Raw genomic sequence first — 20,212 nt, forward strand, 5'->3', positions numbered from 1 at the left:
ACTCCACCTAAATGTACTGCCACTATTCGGCCCATGTTTCTTGGTTGGGGTCTGTTATATGCCTTGATTCAATTAAGACAATGTGAATAACACTCCCAATGGTTTCTTTCTTTTCTTGTTACTTAAAAGTCATCTATTTAAATGATTAATTCTAGAATTGCTGCCAATTGTTGGAAAGAGTTGACATCTAGCTCACTGCTCCATTAATTTCCAGACTCTTCTTTTGCAAAACGAGGAACATTTGCTTAGCTCCAGTCTTACTTAGAAGCCTGAATAGATTCACATAAATAAAATATCCAATCTCAGGACCCAATGGGTCTATGAATATTATAGAAGTAAACTCCTACAACTAAGGCAGCAGGAGTAATAAACAGAATTTTTCAGACTTTGGACACAATACTGAACATAAAAATAATCAAAAGATGCAATCTAATCTAGATTAGAACTGTCCTGAAGAAATTGCAGGGTAAAAGCAATAAAACAAAAGTGAGATTCCCCCAACAGTCTCACTGTCTCCTGTGTAAAAGCTGCTGTTGGGCTCTCTTCCATGTACCCTGGATGTATTCACTCCCCCTTGGTCCATCTCATCAAAGTAAAGCTGTCCCTTCAGGCCAGCCTGAGCAATGGCGACCCACCACATCTACTATAGGTCCTTCTGTGACAGTCACAGAGGCCATTCACTCCTTCTTTCCCTTCTGGAACATATTGTCTCTATCTCATCTTTCCACCAGTGGAACATTACTTAAAATGTTGTGGTAAACATTTTGTGGCTCTGGAATGAAAAGGTAGAGTGGCATTAAGCCACACCATAGACAGTCTAGTTCTAAACTGCTACCTGATGATTTGTAATCGAACACTTAAAAAGTTCTAGAGAGGTGGGCCTGAACAAGGGATTCACATCAGTATTTTCTTCTGCGATGTTTTAAAAATTACAACTGTGCCTGGACCAAAGAGATAGATGTTCTGATGTAATAAATCTAGGACACTGTAGTGTTTTTAAGCTCCACAGGTGAATTTTCTCTGTGCTTCTTCTAAAGAACCACTGTTCTACACCCACCTAACTTCTCCAAACTAGCAAGTGGGTACAGTTACCAACCCCTCCCCACTATTATGAGAGACCAAACTTAATTTTTTAAATTCACTCTATTCCTACATATATAGGTGTTAGTGTAAAATAAGCTTTGCATAAGCCAAAAATTAAGAGTTGAGAAGCAATGTATCCCCCATGTTAATCTGAGCCACAGTCAATCTTGCAAGTTAGAAGAGAAACAGTTTAGCATTATCTTTAACAGTTAGGGTCATCTTTATGGTCTTAGATTCTACTTACCGTTTCCAAACTTCTTAAATAAAGACGATAATTTGTGATGTAAACTCTTCCCTTAATGGGGCCATTGAAAGGACATATGTAAATAACTTCTTTGTCTATTAAGATAAAAAAAGTACCCTAAAATAATGGAAATATATACCAAGATATACAACAAATGGCACTAATTTAATATAAACTATTTGGCTAAGAATAACTACAATAAAAGTCACTGAAAAGTTTGAAAGCAAGCATTGGCAATGTTTCTACATTACCATGCTCCGTCTAGTGAGGCCGTTAGGGAACGAGTGGGGCCACACGTCACCTGTAGGCACTAGTGGTGCTTCTCTGAGCTTGCCCACCATGTTGTCACTACGTGGGGCAAGGGGATAACAGCTGGAGAGCAAAAGTGAATGAGGATACTGATGCTGCTACTCTCAAGAGGTTATAAAGGTAACTGCTGAGCTATTTCAACCAGAGGATTGCAATTCTGTAGGACAGTCTCATGGACTAACCACCAGATGGAGTTTGAGGTTTGCCAACCTCTAATCATACAAACATTGTGCTGTTTTTGATAAATGAAAGTCAGCAGTAGAGAGGTTTCGATAGTCTACTCTTTCTCTTTTAATAGTCCAGATGAGAGTTTAGCTAGATACATCTCAAACTTTTAAATGATATAAAACAGATGGCCAAGAGAATAGTACAATTTTGGTAGAATCAAACATAAGGAGAAAATAAATTAGGAGAGTTAATTTATTATAAAAATGTATCTTTCTCTTATCTTTCAAGGATGTCCTTGAATGTGTTAATGGCTTTTAATTTTTTAAAACAAGCTTGAAATCCCTTTCTCCTCAGGTGCTAAATGAAAAATACCCAGTAAGGCTACCTCATGCTAATTCAGTTACTACACACCAGTTAAGGTTTTGGCACTGATACAGAGCATCAAAACTTCATATATGAAAATCACCAAAAGTAAGCTATCCTCTTTGCTCTTATCCAGAAATTGGAATGCTTGCAAGTCGGTGGACATGAAACAGTTTCTCCTGATGCATGGTTAACTAATTCACAAAGGCACCATATCTATGACCTTAATCTAATTAGCACCATCCATTTAAGCTAAACAATCAAGATCTTAGTCAATAAACCAAAGGTTCCCTGAAACAATGGTAACTATATTATCACCAAATATATGGGGATCTGAGAGGGAGTCGACCCTAATGTAAAATGTGAAAGCCTACAATATCAGCCCTTGGCTCAGAAGCTGTCAGATGTGTCTGTATTCTTAAACCAGAATAATCTGGTTCTTCCAAAGTAGATACCTTCCTCTTAATATGAATTTGTCATGAAAAAATAAGTCAACAATAAAATTATGACATCAATATTACTAACTTCAGTTATCGGGCAAATGAAAGCTTTTTTAAACCATTATGGTTTCCTACATTTCAAAGAAGAGAATACTGAGATTTTAAGCCTTTAACTTGATCATTTTAAAGCATACATCATAGACTAGAAAACCTTAATATTATTTTGTCCTTATAACCTCAAGCCCTGAGAGCTTATCACTCCAATAAGTAACCTTCAAGAGATAAACCACATTTCCCCCAAAAAATAATTATGTCTTTGATACAGAGAAAAGTATATCATTATCCTGGAGAGCACAAAGCTCTTGAAAGAACTCTTTGATCAAGAAACTAATACATAGAGTTCTCTCCATATTAGCACTTTTAAACAAAGCTAGCTTATTTGTCTAAATTTGACTTCTAAGAGCATGAGTAATAGAAGCCATCTGATCCTGCTGGACCTCTCACCAATTTATGCAAATCCTAACTTCACAGGATCCTTACCAGTAATGCGAGTTTCTCCTGGAATTCGAGGAACAGCCTCACTGAGATCCCGATTGACTCCATCTCTAGAAGTCTGTAAATGAAACAGTGGCATCAGAAGTAATGACATTACATTTGCACAGGTTTTCAAGCAACCTGAAAACAACTGACCAGAAATATCATACCTAATAAAATGGTAATATGCAAATTACCATCACTCCGCTATGCCCACGATTGGGCCGGCTGGAGGCGCGGGGGGCGGGACTCAGGGTGGCCGATTGGCTGGCGGTAGGACCGGGGGGCGGGGACTCGCGAGTCCCCGACCCCTGCTCCTCCCGCTGGCTTAAACGGCCAGCGCTGCTTAGGCCGGCGCTGCGGAAAACATGGTGGCTGATTGTGTGGCTGCTGGCACCAGTTTTCCGCCAGCAGCAGTTTTCCTCTGGCCACACGCCCGATCGGAGCGCCTCCCGATCAGAGTTCCTCTCAGGGTGGCCGATCCTGCTGGCGGGAGGCGCTCTGATGGGCGGGTGGCCAGAGGAAAACTGCTGCTGGTGGATAACTGGTGCTGGCAGCCAGGTGAAGGAAAAGTCTATTGCACGAAACTTCGTGCAACGGGCTCCTAGTACTTTATAAAGGAAAAAATACAGAGAAATACTTATCATTATAGAACATTGGCACAGAAAATTTAAACTAAAACATACCCTCAAAGTTCATTAGCAGTGATAACTTTTAGTCTGCAAATAATATTAGCATGCTTTTAACGAATATTAATTTTAAACACCCCTTCCAAGCACTTCACTATTAACAGCATTCAGAAAAATGACAAAAAGTAAATATTAAATGTCTTCTATAGATACATGTATACTGTGAGTTTGTTTCATATTAAGTATTTAGTCATTTATCTTTTTTGTTAAGAGTAGAAATGAAAACTTCTTTCAATGGGGCCTTACCTGAGCCACAGTAATCACAGACTCTTCTTACAATGCCAGAGAATAACCTTTATTACATATTGGGTTTCTTATTTTACTAAGATCCTTCCTCATTTAGGTAATCTGATAAGAGGAAAGCTGTTATTGAACTTTGGAGCTGACAAGAGGCTTAGGTACCATCAATACAAATACTTGCCATGTCTCTAGGCCTCCTGGCTTCAGAGGTATTTCCAGGCCTGTGCCTTATTCACAGCAGCTCCCTCAGGGAGGCAAGTAGTAACCACTGAAACCCATAGTGAAGTTCTAAGTGTAATTTGACATAATTGGCCATTGTGACCCGGATGCCTGGTAAGGTGTCTCTCAATCTATTCAACTGCCATAGTGTATTCATAGCAATGACGGGCTGGCTGTGTCCACTTTAGGGTATATGAGGCACATCATTAAAATTTGTTTGGGCAAAAGGTTTTTCTCAGCATTACTTTTCATTCATTTTTTTCTACTTGTTTTCCAAAATGTCACACTGCAATCATTTCATGTGTGAAGTTAGTTAATACTTCCCTCAAAGGGGTTTTGTGAATGTATTAAGTGAAACAAAATGCACAAGCACACTTTTGTGAATTATTAAGGGCTATGTAAAGTATTATCAAATGAGAGAAATGGGAATTGTGTATTTAGGTAATATACAAGCTATCAAAGAGGGGTGCTTTCCTAGGTTTTTAATGGTTGTATCTTTTTTATTCAGGCACAAAATGAAAATTCTTAGCCAATTTCCAGTATGTTTTAGTGCTTGCAAGCTAAGCATTTTTAACTAGGAGGACAAGACAAGTTGTCCCCAGCTAGGAATGCCTTCCTCAATAAAGAGCAAAACCACACACCTTATATAAATAAGACTGGAAATAAATTACCATCATCCTTTAACACCACCTCTCACTAACTAAAAACAAGTATAATGAGCAAATTTAATATTCAGTATGCCTTTGAAATATCACAGTTCTGGGTCAGAAGAAAGCATAATTCAACCACAAAATAAGGAAAACACATGTTTGATTAACACAGGATAACATGAAATTAGCATAGGATATACTTAATTTTAATGTTATACCTTCTTAGAGTTACTTTTTAAAAAATATATTTTTATTGATTTCAGAAAGGAAGGGACAGGGAGAGAGAGATAGAAACATCAATGATGAGAGAGAATCATTGCTCAGCTGCCTCCTGCATGCCCCCTACTGGGGATCGAGCCCATAACCCGGGCATGTGCCCTTGACCGGAATCGAACCTGGAACCCTTTAGTCCACAGGCTGATGCTCTATCCACTGAGCCAAACCAGCTAGGGCTACTTTTGTGTTTAGAGCTGATTCTTGTACCATAACATTACTAAAATACAATAAAAATGTATGTAGTCTTGGTGAGTAAAGAGTCCTTATAAACATGATACCAAAAGCAGAAACTATAAAGGAAAAGCTTGGTAGATGTGATTACATAAAAACTTTAAACCTGTGACTTTAAAAATAAGAACAAAATATTATAAATATCTTTAGACAAAATCCTGTAAATATACTTAAAAGGCTGACAATAAACTAGGTGAAAAAGGTGAAGGGGAGTAAGATGTACAAACTTCCAGTTATAAAATAAGCCAGCCACAGAGATGTAGTGTACAGTTCAGGGAATATAGTCAATAAAAAAGAAAAAATAATAATTAGGACAAAGACTTGTAATGTATATTATAAAGAGTTGGTTATAATATATAAAGAACACTTATAAATCAATAGAAAAAGTCCTCCAAACATTCCAAAGGCAATTAGGCAAAGCACATGAATAGTCACTTCACAAAAGAAATACAAATAAACAAAAGCACATTTTCTTCTTTTTTAAAAGACCAACCTAGTTAGTAATCAGGGAAATACAAATTAAAAGACATCAGTTTTCTCCCTTTGATTGCATCCCCCTACATGGCCATTGGGAGTGTAAATAACCTTTGCGGTGGATAATCAAGAAAATGTATCAAAAGCCTTTAAAGGGCCATGAATAAAGCTTATTTTAAATTGATCCCTTACTTCCAATTTATGTTCCAAAATCTCCCTCTAGTTACATAATTTTCTCCTCAATACTTTGAACCATTTTCTGTTAATATTGTATTTGTTTTAGTCATGCAACTATTTTATCATCATAATTAGAAAATAATGCCAATTTTCAGGAGGGTTTTCCAATATCTCTTTCAGAAAACTTTCAGGGGAGAGGGACTGCCTGCTATACCTCAAATGTAATATTCACAACACAGAGATTCTCAAAAATGAAGTTACATGAAAGGATTTACAAACCAAACTCAAATAAAACATATAAGGTAGCCTGTTTTTTCTAGAACAAGGTGGGATAATAAAACCACATGTATTGAAGTATTTACATTATGTGAACGAATAATGTAATTAATAATTCAATAAATTCAAAATGACTGCCTAATATGAAAAGAGAAATGCAGAGAAAGAGATGGGATAAATCTGAAAACACGACTTACCCTCTTAATAGACTCATTTTCCAAGGAGTGTGAATTATATTTAGAAGTTGGTGCAGAAGCCATACTGGAACTCTACCAAGAAAGACAACATTCAATGTCAACGGAATTGTATGCAATTTCAGACATATGTACACCTGCTATTTAAATATTATAATTGAGAACTAACAGTACTACACTTTACAGGCCCTATTTCTACTGTATTCTCCAGTGGGAATGACACACAGAAAGGACTAGGCACAGCACCAATCAAGGACAGAGCTCTGTGAAAGGTGCAGGGCACTATGGAGGAACAGGAAAGGGCAGCTAGCTATGTATGCATGAAGGAGCCCAGAGGAAGATCGCACACATATTCCTGGACTTTTTATTCACTGCATTCAAATAGTCATCTAAAAGAATTTAATGTTTAGCAACTGTGCAGCAGCCTCAAATTTCCACATTTCTTAATTTTTAAAGATTATTTAGAGGCAGCGGAGCAATAAAAAGAGTAGACAATTGAACTCACAGTATTTTCCCCTTTAAGAATTCTATTTTTGTCCTAGCTGGGTTTCTCAATGGTTAGAGTATTACCCCAAGGATTGAAGGGTTGTGGGTTCGATTCTGGTCAAGGGCATGTACCTTGGTTGCAGGTTCGATCCCCAGCACCGGTTGGGGCAAGTGCGGGAGGCAACCAATCAATGTGTCTCTCTCACATCAATATTTTTCTCTGTCTCTCCCCATCCCTTCCACTCTCTTTAAAAACCAATGGGAAAAAATATCCTCAGGCGAGGATTAACAACAACAACAACAAAAGAATTATATTTTATTCAAATTAAGGCAATTTAAAGTGGCATGAATTTGATGGAAATCAAATTAGTAAGATTTGATTTAATCAGTATTTTTCTAAGGAAAGGATTCACTTACTTAATTTAAATAATGCATATTCATCACAAGACAGACATAAATGAAAGAATCATGTCAGAACATATACAATGTTATAATGCAAGATTTACACTTGTGAAGATTATAACAGGAATCTAAGTAATGTTTCAGTTATTTTATTAATCAAAGTTAGTGACAGAAAAGTACACTGAAGTCACAGGGAGGTACACAGCATTCAATTCAACAAAGTGACTGTTGATATTTGTGAGATCTTTTCCCCAGGCTCATTAAATGAGTAACTACTTGCTAACAAAATGCAGCATGGAGAATATCAACACACCTTAGCATAAAAACTAGTGATCTGATAGCTTTTCAGTGTCGATCACTGTCATTAAGTAAGGCCCAAGAGAGATGACAAGATGCAGATAAGCATAACCACAGGAATGAAGAGGCAGAGAAATGGTCAGGTGAGGACAATCTTATAAGATTCGGACTATCAGTCCCCCATCCTCAGAATTGAGCTCTCCAAGCTCCTGGGTCATGGCTGTATCCTGGCACACAGTTGACACTCATAACTATTTAGTGAATGAATGATTACATGTAAAACACACAATATTGTGAAACAACATGATGGAGTTAGATGGTATATTGGTTCACCAAATCCCTGAACACTGAAACTAGGGAACTGCAGATAAGGCATAAAAATGAACAATTAGGGCAAAGTACAATACTTCTTTATAAAAAAGGGATACTAAACTTCAGAAATCTAAAACTCATACTAAGATGTGAAACAACATAAAATTAGAAATAACTTTTCAAAAAGATTAATGATTGTGGAATATAATGAACAACATAAACTGAGGGGGGGGAAAATAGATCCAGAAACAGAGAAACATCAATCAGAACGTCAAACCTCAGGGAGGAAATTGTGAGGTAACCAGAAACCCAAGAATGCCTGAGAACGCCTTTCTAGCCACGCTAGCAATCATAAGATGTACGGTAATTTTACCTGGGACAAGAGGGTAAGTATTTTGGTCTTATGCTCCTGACGCTTCATGGGTAAGACCCCTTATGTGGGCTGATCCCCTGACTAATGTAGTTACCAATAATACCAAACACCCTGGACATCCAGGAGGTCCATGAGTGGGGCAAGAAAGTATAAATACACAGGGGTCTCCACAAGCTTCCCTTTTGTATGACACAAAATCAAAACAATGCCCCTTTGTGTGTATAATTAAAGAGAGGTTTATGGCTTGAGTGGACATCAAAAAAAGGGTGTCACTACTATCACTACGTGCCCCCGGTAGAGGTGCAGAAAATGTAACTAAGACCTTGTATATATAAAAAGAAATGGACAGCCAGTTTGAAAGGGAATTGCCATGGACTAGAACAAAGAATATCCTTACATGATATTATTCTACACTATCATTAAAATTTTTCCCAGATTTGGATCACCCCCAGTACTTATAATATATTGTTCCTCGTACCCTTGGGGATAAAAAAAAAATCATCTGTTTGATGCTTGGAAACAAACTTAACACATCTCTTGATACTTTAGAATTACAACAGCATAATATACAATTATCCCAAGCAAACGTACAAACTAATTCTTTGAATGTCTGGCAGCAATTTAAAAAGGACATGTAAGGATTTAATCCTTTTCATTGTGTAGAGGGCCTCCAGGGAAGGCACCTGAGCACTCTATATTGGTCCCTCTTACCCTTTAGGCCAAGAGAGACCCTCTTCTCACAATTCAATTGCTCACAGCTGTTGCATGAGCTCTCTGTTCATGACGAGGTTGAAGTCTCATGATGACTGGTGCCATGGACCTGTCTCTCACCCAGTGGGGCGAACTGAGCCCTCCCTGGAGAAGAAACCCGGGTTCCACAAGATATGTGATCAGTGCTGGGGCCCCGCCAGCAGGCGAGGGGATCCCAAGGCAGGTGCTGGGCATGGAGGCCACGGGGGCATAGGCTACCAAGGAGACAAAACTGAACCTCACGTCACCCTGCTTGGCCCCGGAGGATGGCTGGTTAGCCAGAGACGGGTAAGATTCCTCAAGGAAGGAACAACCTAAGACAGGCACAGTCGCAGAGGGGCCATCAGGAGAGAATTTGGGGATCAACAGAGGTGGGGCACAGACCCTCACCCCCCCAACATTGCAGGGGCCTAAAACCTAGCCCCTTCTGAGGGAGGTCTCCTGCCCCCATGGCTGCTTCGTGCTTTCCATGCCCAGCTCAGATCAGGACCCAGGTGACCGACAGAGACTTGGCCGACAACAGCTGCCCTCTCACTCCAACAATAATTGTTTGAGTTGTCTTGTACCCATGGTGTGGGGAAGTGGGTTTACGATATCTAAATACAGCCTACCACCAGGAATGCTCAGGACCTACTCAAGAAGGCAAATAATCCCTTCCACCAATATTTACAAGGTAAAATAAGATTGTTGTTAGAGTAATAAATTTGACAGTAAAATAGTAGTCAAGTTTTCAGGCAAATTTAAATTGGCTAGTTGAAACAAGCGAATATTCTAGAAAAATTAATTGTACTGGACAAAAAGGTGTTCCTAAAGTGTTAACTAAAATTTTTATTGGTACTTCATCTCATGATAAAATTGTGCACCATGTAATGAACCTAAAACAGTAATATTATAGTGCAAAAAATTAAAATTTAAAAGCCATCAAGACTACATTATAAAATTTTCAAAAGCCTCCTAACATTTAAATCAAAAAAGGAGGGGATAGTAGAGGAATATCATGTAAGGAAAAATATCCTGCAAGTAAATTACCTCTAGAAAATTAATACTTTAGAAAAATAATTGTAAGGCTAAAAGCAAGACACCCATGAGAAACACACAAGGTGTCAAAACAAGCCAGAGGAAAATCATTTGGGCAAAAAATGATATAGGATCCCAAGTCAAATTTATAGAAAATATTCCTTTATTAACTTTTGGTCAAGAATATGATTGTATATTTTCAGAAAACAACTCCGAGACTATGTGGATTCCAGCAACAGAGAGGAATCAGCAGGACTACTCCAGCCATGAAGACAGAAGAGAAGCAGTCCAGAGATGGAAGACTTCGACGTCGCCTTGCTATACTAGCAGTTAGCAGCTGTGCGTCACTGCAGGTTGCCCAGGACCAAACCAGAGAGAGTCGGACCTGCATTACCACCATTTGTCCACCATCCAGAACTGTAATGTCAGTGCTGACATGTACACATAAGGAATTGTTGGACATTGAAATTTGGTCTCAAAAGAACTGTTGGCCCAGAAAGAAACTCACTACAGACTGATTCATTTGCCTGTCACCATAACCATTATTGCTTGTCTCATTTTCAGTTCTTATAAGTGTATTTCTAACTCATCTAGGGGAAATAATGAACAACATAGACTGATGAACAAGAACAGACCCAGAAACAAGGAGGCATGGATCAGACTGTCGGGCCTCAGGGGGAGGGTAGGGAAAGGTGGGGGTAAAGGGGAGAGATCAACCAAAGGACTTGTGTGCAAGCATATGAGCCTAACCAGCGGTTAAGGACAACAGGGGGATGGGGGCATGTGTGGGGAGGGGTGTGGGATGGGAATGGGGGGATGAGGACAAATATGTGATACCTTAATCAATAAAGAAATTTTAAAAAATAAAAAAAGATTAATGAATGATAACTCTAAAATGAATTAAATTTTGACAGAATATCCTTGAAAAGCTTCTCTAACCTTAAATTCAAATCCTAGCAAAATAACCCTTTATTATGAGACAGGAGAATGGATAAGATGGCTAGATAGAGCAAGTAAGATGTTTTTGCTCTAAAATTATTCTATTGACTAAACAAGATGATATATTTGGGGAATTTTCTTCAGTAACAGATACAAAATCACTTTTTAATAATCAAATACTATAATATTTAAATCATTTCAAAAGTCAGTGTTTTCAAACAAAAGTTAAATTATTACTGTCAAGTCAACAGAAGAAATTGAAAATGTTGGGTTATATAGTCAATTCAGTCTTCACCTTCCTGTTCCTGTTTATAAACCATAAAAGATTAATCTTCCTATTTTCAATGCTCATTTAAATTTTTCAATTTAAAATGAACTAAATATAACAGAGGAAAGTCCACATTTTCCCCTTATTTTTAACTACCTTATTGAGACATAACTCAAATATAATACAACTCACCCTCTTCAAGTGTACAATTTAATGGCTTTTAGTATATCCACAGAGTTATGCAACTATAACTGCAATAAACCTTATAACATTGTCATCACCCCAAAAGAGAAATCCCGTACCATTATTAGTCACTTATCACTCCCCATTCTCTCAACCCCGAAGCTATCACGAATTTGCTATTTCTACAGATTTGCCCATCCTGGACATTTTATATAAATGGATTAATATAATATGCAGTCTTTTAGTCTAAAGCGCTCATTTTAGAGTTACATTAACTGCTACTAAAAGTTAGATCAAGTACAAATCTGAGAAATCCGAGGGCCCAGGTAAGAAGGGTCAGTTTTGAGATGAGGTTCGCTGTAAAAGCTCATCAGTGAACCTCTTTTTGTTGAAGGTTCCAATTATTCCTGAAATACACAGAAGCTGGAACAGTGTGATGCTGCAAAGCATAGATGTTGGAGCTGACTCCATTCAAATTCTGACTCTACATCTCAGTATTTGACCTTGGGAAGGTTATTTAACTTCTCAGGCCTTAGGTCTTAGAACAGTGCCCCGATATATTTGTTAAACAAATTATTATCACTTTTTCAATTACGAAAGGATAATTATTGAATGCTGACACCATAACCTATACTACAAATTAGTCCTGACCCTATAAATACTAGGAAGAAAGTTAATGACTATTGGGATAATGCATTGCTGGTAGTGACCTAGCTATAAAGCTTCTCTTTAAAAAGTACATGAAAATAATGTCTCATTAGGATCACGGGAAGCAGTACAGTGCTGTGGAAAATGTACTAGATGGATGAGCACAGGCCCTAGGCTTTCTTGAACTTATCAAGCATGGAAAGCTCATCTGTACTTTCATAATATCTACATTGGTCTAAACACAGTTCAATAATAATTAGAAACTATAGTGAAGTTTAAAAAAGTCAGCTACCCTTTTGGTTATAGAGTATTTTGCCCAAAGCCTCTAAAGTTCAAGTTTTAATCCTTTTTGTTTAAAAAACATTGAATTGAGGCTACCGTGGCTTTAAAGTGAAAATTGAAACTTAATTCCCTATATATATGCTAATTACAAGATTCTAACCAAAGGTAGACTTCTATCATTTTTGATCCTGAAAAACAACTTTTGTTATGATTTAAGCCCAAACCTCCCTATTATGGAGATGAGCAGGATAGCCTAGAGGGTGTGTGACAAGGCCCTGGCATGAGTTAGTGGCAGGGCCAGCTCTAGCCTAGGCTTCTTGACCAACACTGCAATGTCCTTTCCACCCAGAGAAAAGAGCTTCCAAAAGGTCTCTATTTTTTTAAAAACAACAACATGTTAGATGTGACTGGTCCCGAGTTCAGCAGAAAAGGAGTTTTAGACTAAGAATCATAGTTAAGAAAACAACTCACTTAAGCAAGAAATCTTTGGGGCTTCCAACCCCCTTCAAATAAAGGTGGCATTATTTAATAAATCAAAACTTTAAGTCACAACATGGCCTTAATTGTGTTTCTCCTTAAATTCAAGACAGATAACCTCAGTGGTCTCCCCCAGTTTCCCACCCTCAGATCTTCCACCTCTACCTCTGTCTTTGTCTTCTCTCTGCTCCTCTCCATCCCCTCTTCCTACCACTTACCAACTTTCAGATATCTGTTGTTATCCTCTACCTCCACCCATCAGAATACAAACCCCCACTAGAATACAAGCCCCCACCAGAATACAAGTCCCCACTAGATAGGGATTCTGGTCTGTTTTATTTACTGCTCCATTTACAACACCTGTAACAGTGACTAGCTGGCACCCGGTAGGTACTTAATAGGCATTTGTTAAATGAATGCATGAACTGGGCAATAACTGCTATTTTCCCAATGTTTCATTTAAGGCAGAAATTCATGCAAGCTTAAAAAAAAATGGTAGAACAAATCTTTGCCTAATCAAGGCATGATGGCTCTGGGCAGCAGAATGCCAGCATTAACTTATGCCTCCTTGAGGCAATAGCACTCAAAAGAACTTGAACACTACCATCCCACTTCCCAAGAAATAGACATTTCAAATTAAGGCCCTCAAACCTCTTTCATCATGCCCTTCTTCCAGACTAAGAAAATCTTCTACTCTCCATTGAATATGAAAAACAGGACTCCACAAAACACCTGCAGCAGACATAACTATAAACACTTTCAAACAAATGAGGGCCATTTTTACCCTCTTGTAAAAATCTAAAAGCAGTAGAACCAAAAAATAAGTTTGACCTCCACTTCATAGGGCCTTTGCAAGCAAAATCTAAACTCCAATTGGAGCTCTAGTTTCCATGGTATCCTCAAAGCATGCCTACTTCCATTAAAAAAAGTAAACACTCGAGTCCTAGCCCAGGGAAACTTTCCATGGGATCCCTAACATGGAGACCTTGCCTCATTACCTTCTATTCTAACCCAGGAATCTAGAAATACACTAGAGGCTTCTTAGAGTAAATCTAACTGTATTTATTCTAAAACAGTATTTCCCCCTGTTAGACACTGTTCCCAAATTAGTGGTTTTACTGAACTTTCCATGTAACAACAGAGACAAAAAGCATGCAGGGCTTCTCTTTATTTTTTTAATCAGTGTGCTTTCTTACCCTGTGTTCACATTTAGATGAAGTTTAAGAATGGTCTTTCTCTGGAGCTGCAGTGGCCAACTGGTGGTCCTCAGACCACTAGTGGTCCGTGTGGTCCGAAAGTTTGGCGACTGCTGGTTTAAGGAAACCTTTGGAACAGTGGTCACCAACTGACTGCTGCTCTGGAGGGTCCCCTGAAAGCTAGAAAAACTCTACCCAGTCTGAAAACTAACTTCTAAAGCCTACCAACGAGTGAGAAGTTATGCATAAGCAGCCTCTGAATCCAGAATTCCAGGTCTTCCTAAAGGAGCTCTCTTTACTTGGAAGTCTGTTTTGAAAACAAATGCCAAATACGTAGGAAAGCCCCAATGCTCCCTTTCTTATAAAACAAATTTCTGTAAATCCCATTTGCTATCCTGAAACGAAAATCATAGATATTATCAACCTAAACACAATTTCAAAGAATAATTGATATAATGTCTTAACTCCAGTATAAAGGAGAAATAAATGGATACCGAATTATAATGAAATAATTTATTTTACAATACATTACACTAAAAACAAAAACACCCTCCCCCATTTCCAATGTGGCCTCTAAGGGGAGTATCACCTCTCCCCTACGAGAACTAATAGCAGGGAGTTCTGTTCTGTAACTGGAGTGCCAGGAAACACAGGATTTACTAAATCAACTTATTCTGACTTTTGCATTCAAGTTGCTCTGACTGTAGGACATCTAGGAGGCAAGAAAATGAAAAAGATACCTTGAGATGTCTTCAACCAAACTACTCTCAGCACAAAAGAGAAATGTTCACATAGCAACCATTTTGAGGCTAGTACACTATCAATTCAACTTCTACATTTGCCCAACCCACATGAAAATAAATGATGGTTTACAAAACTAGAAATTTATTTCATTTTTATACATTTTCCTTTGAACAGGCGTTGGTAAACTTTTTCTGTAAAAGGGCACATAGTAAATATTTTAGGCTTTGTGAGCCATATAGACTCTATTGTAGCTACTGAACGCTGTTGTAGCATGAAAGTGGCCATAGGCAATGCGGAAATGACAGAATGTGGCTGTACTCCAGAGTAAGATTTTATTTACAAAAACAAGCTGTCACCCTCTGCCTTAAACTATTAAAATAAATTATTTTAAAGTGAACTTCCCTCAGCCAAAGCAAATAACAATTGTTATTAACCTCACCATTCACAGCTTATACTTTGTAAAAATGCACTATGACCAGCTGCAAAACTGTGCCATGTAGTTGACAAAAGAAGGGGATTCTGTATTTAGACCAGTTTGTGTTTCAAATACCAACTTTGTCACCTGATTAATAATAATGGTCATGTAACCCTGGATAAACCGCAGTTCCCTATCTGTGAAATGGGCATAATACTACCTACTGCATGAAGCTGTGATGAGGAACATGTAAAATGCTGGCACAGCAGATGGCAAAACAGAGGCACAGGGTCCCTTCCTCTTACAGGAGATGTTTAGATAAACTCTAAGTGATTCACAAACTGGCACTAATATACTCAGCTGGATTCTTCATAAAATACATGATGTCTAACACTGCCTAACAATTCTTCATACACATTTTCTAAGATGATCCATATAATCTTGGCAAGGCTCTGAACAGCCTTAAAGCAGGTTATCCTCAAAGCATGCCTACTTCCATTAAAAAAAGTAAACACTCGAGTCCTAGCCCAGGGAAACTTTCCATGGGATCCCTAACATGGAGACCTTGCCTCATTACCTTCTATTCTAACGCAGGAATCTAGAAATACACTAGAGGCTTCTTACAGTAAATCTAACTGTATTTATTCTAAAACAGTAACCCCCTGTCAAAGTAAACTGCTTATTATCCAAGTAGATAATCGCAAAACATATACATCAGAGTTTCTCAATTTGTCTTAGTGACATCAAATCTCAGGGCTAAAAGGGGTTTGTTTTGATTATTCTTATTTTGGAAATTATGAAATATTAAATAGTTCATCATTTAGAAACTCACTCTGAATCATTTTTAATATTTATTATTCATTTTAAAGATCACAATACACTTACTTTTACTTATTTATACGTTGTAAAGACCACAGGCTAAAAACAACATAATTCAGATCCAGTGGAGAACGCATTTTGAATCATTTTTTCCCATGGTTGATGATGGATTTAAGCTGATCCATTCACCCTATTACTTGGTCCCCTCAGAACAAATGGCGTATCTTCAAGACAGCTGAATGGCTTTAGAGGCATAAGCTGTGGCTATGGAACAGAGTAACTTTAGAATGCTTCATAAATTGAAATTGGTATGCTGAATAAACTATTAGAAAAGTCAACCACCATCAGGTTAACTTTTTAAAATAAAAAGGCTACCTAGTAATGATATTATATACATTTAAACAGGTCTTTAAATTCGCCAATGGATTTTGTAACCTTCAGATACCTGCCAGTAAACAAAGTTTTAAAATAGAAACAAGATCAAGTTCCCCATCCACCTGCCAATTCCCAAATTTATGAACCCAGCTGATCTGCTCCATGACAAAACTGTATTTTGTTTAACTATTTCCCCATTAGACACTGTTCCCAAAAAGTACAATTTACATTTATCAGTAAAAAGTACCTTAAACAAAAGTTAACTGTAAACAGTGATGGTAAGAGTAAACATATGCAAAGAGTCATAGCTGTAATAGTAATGAAGGTGCCATTTCAAAACATCTCCTTACTAAGGACTTTCTCAGACAAAGATTCCTCCAACTGAAATTAGTGGTGGAGGGGGAGGAACAGAAAGGAACTAAAGAGCGGATGTGCAGTTTTTAGAAAAATAAAGAGAAGAGAAAAGGCTGGAGATGACAACCTGCCATTCGGACCAATTCCTCTAGGCACTTTCACTGGGGGGAGAAGCAGGGTTTTGTTGGCATAGGGTCCTTATTTATCTGCTTCAAGACAAAGGAAGATTTTACACACACACACACACACACACACACACACACACACACACACCTCATTCTCTGTACATTGTACAAATTTTTAATATTTCACTTGTCATGCTATACTTTGTGTATCATTGACGTTTTGGGTCTGTTATATCTGAGCTTCCTAAGGGCAAGGGCTGTTTCAACGCTGTGGTACCAGCACAGAGCAGCTTGAGCCCTCAGTCAATGAATAAATGAATACAGTATCACCCTCATAAACTTTCATGACTTTGAAGACATCAATCTTCAGCCATTAAAGGTACTCCAGCCTCCCTCTCTAGGGCTGATTTTGTGTGTTTACAACTCCTTTGAATATCTGTATAACTTTTCCACATGTGTAGTATATATCCCTAAATATTATGTTGAGTTTGAACTTTTATATATAACTGGAATTGTTACACATTCTTCTGCCCCTTGCATTGTTGTGAGAGCCATAAATGCGAATGTGTGGAGTTGTGCTCCACTCGTTTTCACTGCTGCATAGTAGTCCATTGTTCCACACTTTGTTTGCCATGCTCTTCTCAGTGGTTATTTGAACTGGTTCCAGGTTTTGCTGTTACAAACAGTGCTGTTAGGAACAATCTTGTAAATGTCTCCTACTTCCAGCACACATTTAAAAACTGCAATGGGCTTTTGTGCTAGATTTTCCAATAGCTTTGTCTGATCTTGGAGTAAGAGCGTCTGTGTATGTGTGTGTGTGCGCGTGCGCACACTCGCACGCATTTTCATCCATTAGCCATCTTCTCAATATAATGAGATGGCTAATGGATGAAAATGTAAGCATATCAACCATTTGAGATGAAATAAAAAATAAAACCCAGGGTTGTCAACACTCTAGTTCAAGCAGCAAGGGGGGAAAGGCAAAAGAATGGATGGGCACTGTCTGAGTTTCCTGAAACTGCTGTAATAAAGTGTCACAAACTGATAGCTTACAAAATAAATTTATTCTCTCCCTATTCTAAAGGCTACAAGCCTGAAATCAGGGTGTCAGTAGGGCCATGCTCCCCTGCAGGCTTAAGGGCAGGGTCCTTCCTGTCTCTTCCAGATTTTGGTGGTTGCAACCGCAGCATTTCTCTCTCTTTGTTTGTCATCACATGACCTTCTTCTCTGTTTGTCTCTGCATATTGTTCTCCTCTAAGGACACCGGACATATTAGATTAAGGGCCCATCCTCCTCCAGTATGACCTTAAGTAGTAGTTATATCTGCAATGTCCCTATTTCCAAATAAGGTCGCATTCCCAGGTACTGGGGCATAGGCCTATCATCATATCTTTCTGGGGAACACAATCCAATTCATAACAGAGATAAGAGGTTAGCTACAGAAATTAACAATCTACAAAATGATCATGTGGTTACATTCAGAACAATTTAGTTTGTCAATCCATCTATAAGCATTCACTAAATATCTATTAAATTAACCAGCACTGAAATATTAATACCACTTCTTAGAAGAAATAATGAAATGACACCAGGCCAATCATTACTGAGACACTCCTCACTCAGCATGAATAATTGTTTAATCTTGTTTCCAAGGAGGTAAAAAAAAAAAATCAGTTAGTAACTATATATTGGGCAACTACTCTGGACCACAATGGGAAATTCTTAAAAAAAATTAGTCAGATCTTCAAGGAGCTAGCAACTGAGTTGGGGAGATGAATAAATGTAAGACAAATTAAATAGTCATAAAGACAATGAATAGGTATAAATTAAATACTAATAAATACAAGTGATACTATACAACTAAGGCAAAATAGAATATCTGGTCATCAATGATCATGGCTTCCAGTTATTAATCCTTCATAATGTGCCAAGTAGTGTTTTAAGCACAGATGAACTCATTCAATGCCCCCAACAACCTCATAAGGCAACTACTATTACTACCTTCATATGAAAACACACAACTCCAAGGAACAGTAAGGTTAAAAACATGTCCACTAAGAACTGCCAATGTTAGAATTCAAACACAATCAGTTTGGCACTCTTACCCACTAATTCTCTAATAGATGATCAAGTTAAAAATGGGGATATTATGCCTTCTGCTTACACAACTGAATAAAAAAAATTTTTTTTTTGGAATTCCATCTCTATGTAACAAAATCAGATGGTCACAAAGAACTCTAGTTTTCATTTTAAAGATAAGTAAACAAATAGTTTAATTTAAAAAAAAACATGCACTAAACCAGTATATTCCTTCTTGTTTGTCCATTGCAACATTATTTTGTATCATAGAAGAGTTTTTTCAAACTATATTTTTAAAAGAGGAAAATTTTTATTACTAATAGACAAAAATAGACTAAATACCCCATGAAGCACAACTATGATATAATGAGGTCTTTGTTAAAATGCCCATCAGCATATATGTAGCTAGATGAGTTATTCTTCAAAGTAGTCCCTTTAGATGGTGTGCACTTTATTCCAGCAACACTGTCAACTATTCCCAGTATTCTTCCAGTTCTTTTTTGTAAAACTGCCTTTAGAGTTTTTTTAAATGTGTTTTTATTGATTTTAGAGAGGGAGGAAGAGAAAGAGGGAGGGAGAGAGGGAGGGGAGAGAGAGAGAGAGAGAGAGAGAGAGAGAGAGAGAGAGAGAGAGAGACAGACAGACAGACAGACAGACAGACATATAGGTGAGAGAGAAACATCATTTGGTTGTGTACCGTAGGCACCATGAACAGGACCTAACTCGCAACCTGGTCATGTGCTCTGACAAGGAATCAAACCAGGAACCTTTCGGTTTTTTTATATGTTTTAAATATATTTTTTAAAGGATTAAACAGGACAATGCTCAACCAACTGAGACACACCATCAAGGGCTGCCTTTACAGTTTAAAGCCACATAAAACATCTTGTGAATTTTACCATATCTCAATTTTTAAATTAAACACAATGCTTCCAACAACATGAATGCTCACTCTCTCTATTTAATAGATGGGCCTCAAAATTATTTCAGCCTAGAGCCAAAAGCCAAGGCCTCACTCAAAGATTTGACACCATTGATGATATTTTTTTTAAAGTACCATGATCTCTTAAGGCAATTCTAAAGAAGAGTTCAAAAAATGGGCTG

At 37.8% G+C, this 20,212-nt stretch overlaps 1 protein-coding gene across 2 annotated transcripts in view; it reads right to left on the minus strand.

The window, feature by feature from the left end:
- MTM1 (myotubularin 1) overlaps nt 1-20,212 on the minus strand; it is a 116,055-nt gene that overhangs the window by 83,353 nt on the left and 12,490 nt on the right. For both annotated transcript variants that reach the window (XM_054726583.1, XM_054726547.1), the window contains exons 2-4: nt 6,571-6,642; nt 3,148-3,220; nt 1,328-1,422 (exon numbers count right to left, since the gene is read on the minus strand). In XM_054726583.1, coding sequence (XP_054582558.1) covers nt 1,328-1,422; nt 3,148-3,220; nt 6,571-6,633 — 231 coding nt within the window. In that variant the 5' untranslated portion in view covers nt 6,634-6,642. The remainder of the gene's footprint in view (nt 1-1,327; nt 1,423-3,147; nt 3,221-6,570; nt 6,643-20,212) is intronic.

Source organism: Eptesicus fuscus, chromosome 1 (genome assembly GCF_027574615.1).
Source record: "Eptesicus fuscus isolate TK198812 chromosome 1, DD_ASM_mEF_20220401, whole genome shotgun sequence".
Taxonomy (NCBI): domain Eukaryota; kingdom Metazoa; phylum Chordata; class Mammalia; order Chiroptera; family Vespertilionidae; genus Eptesicus; species Eptesicus fuscus.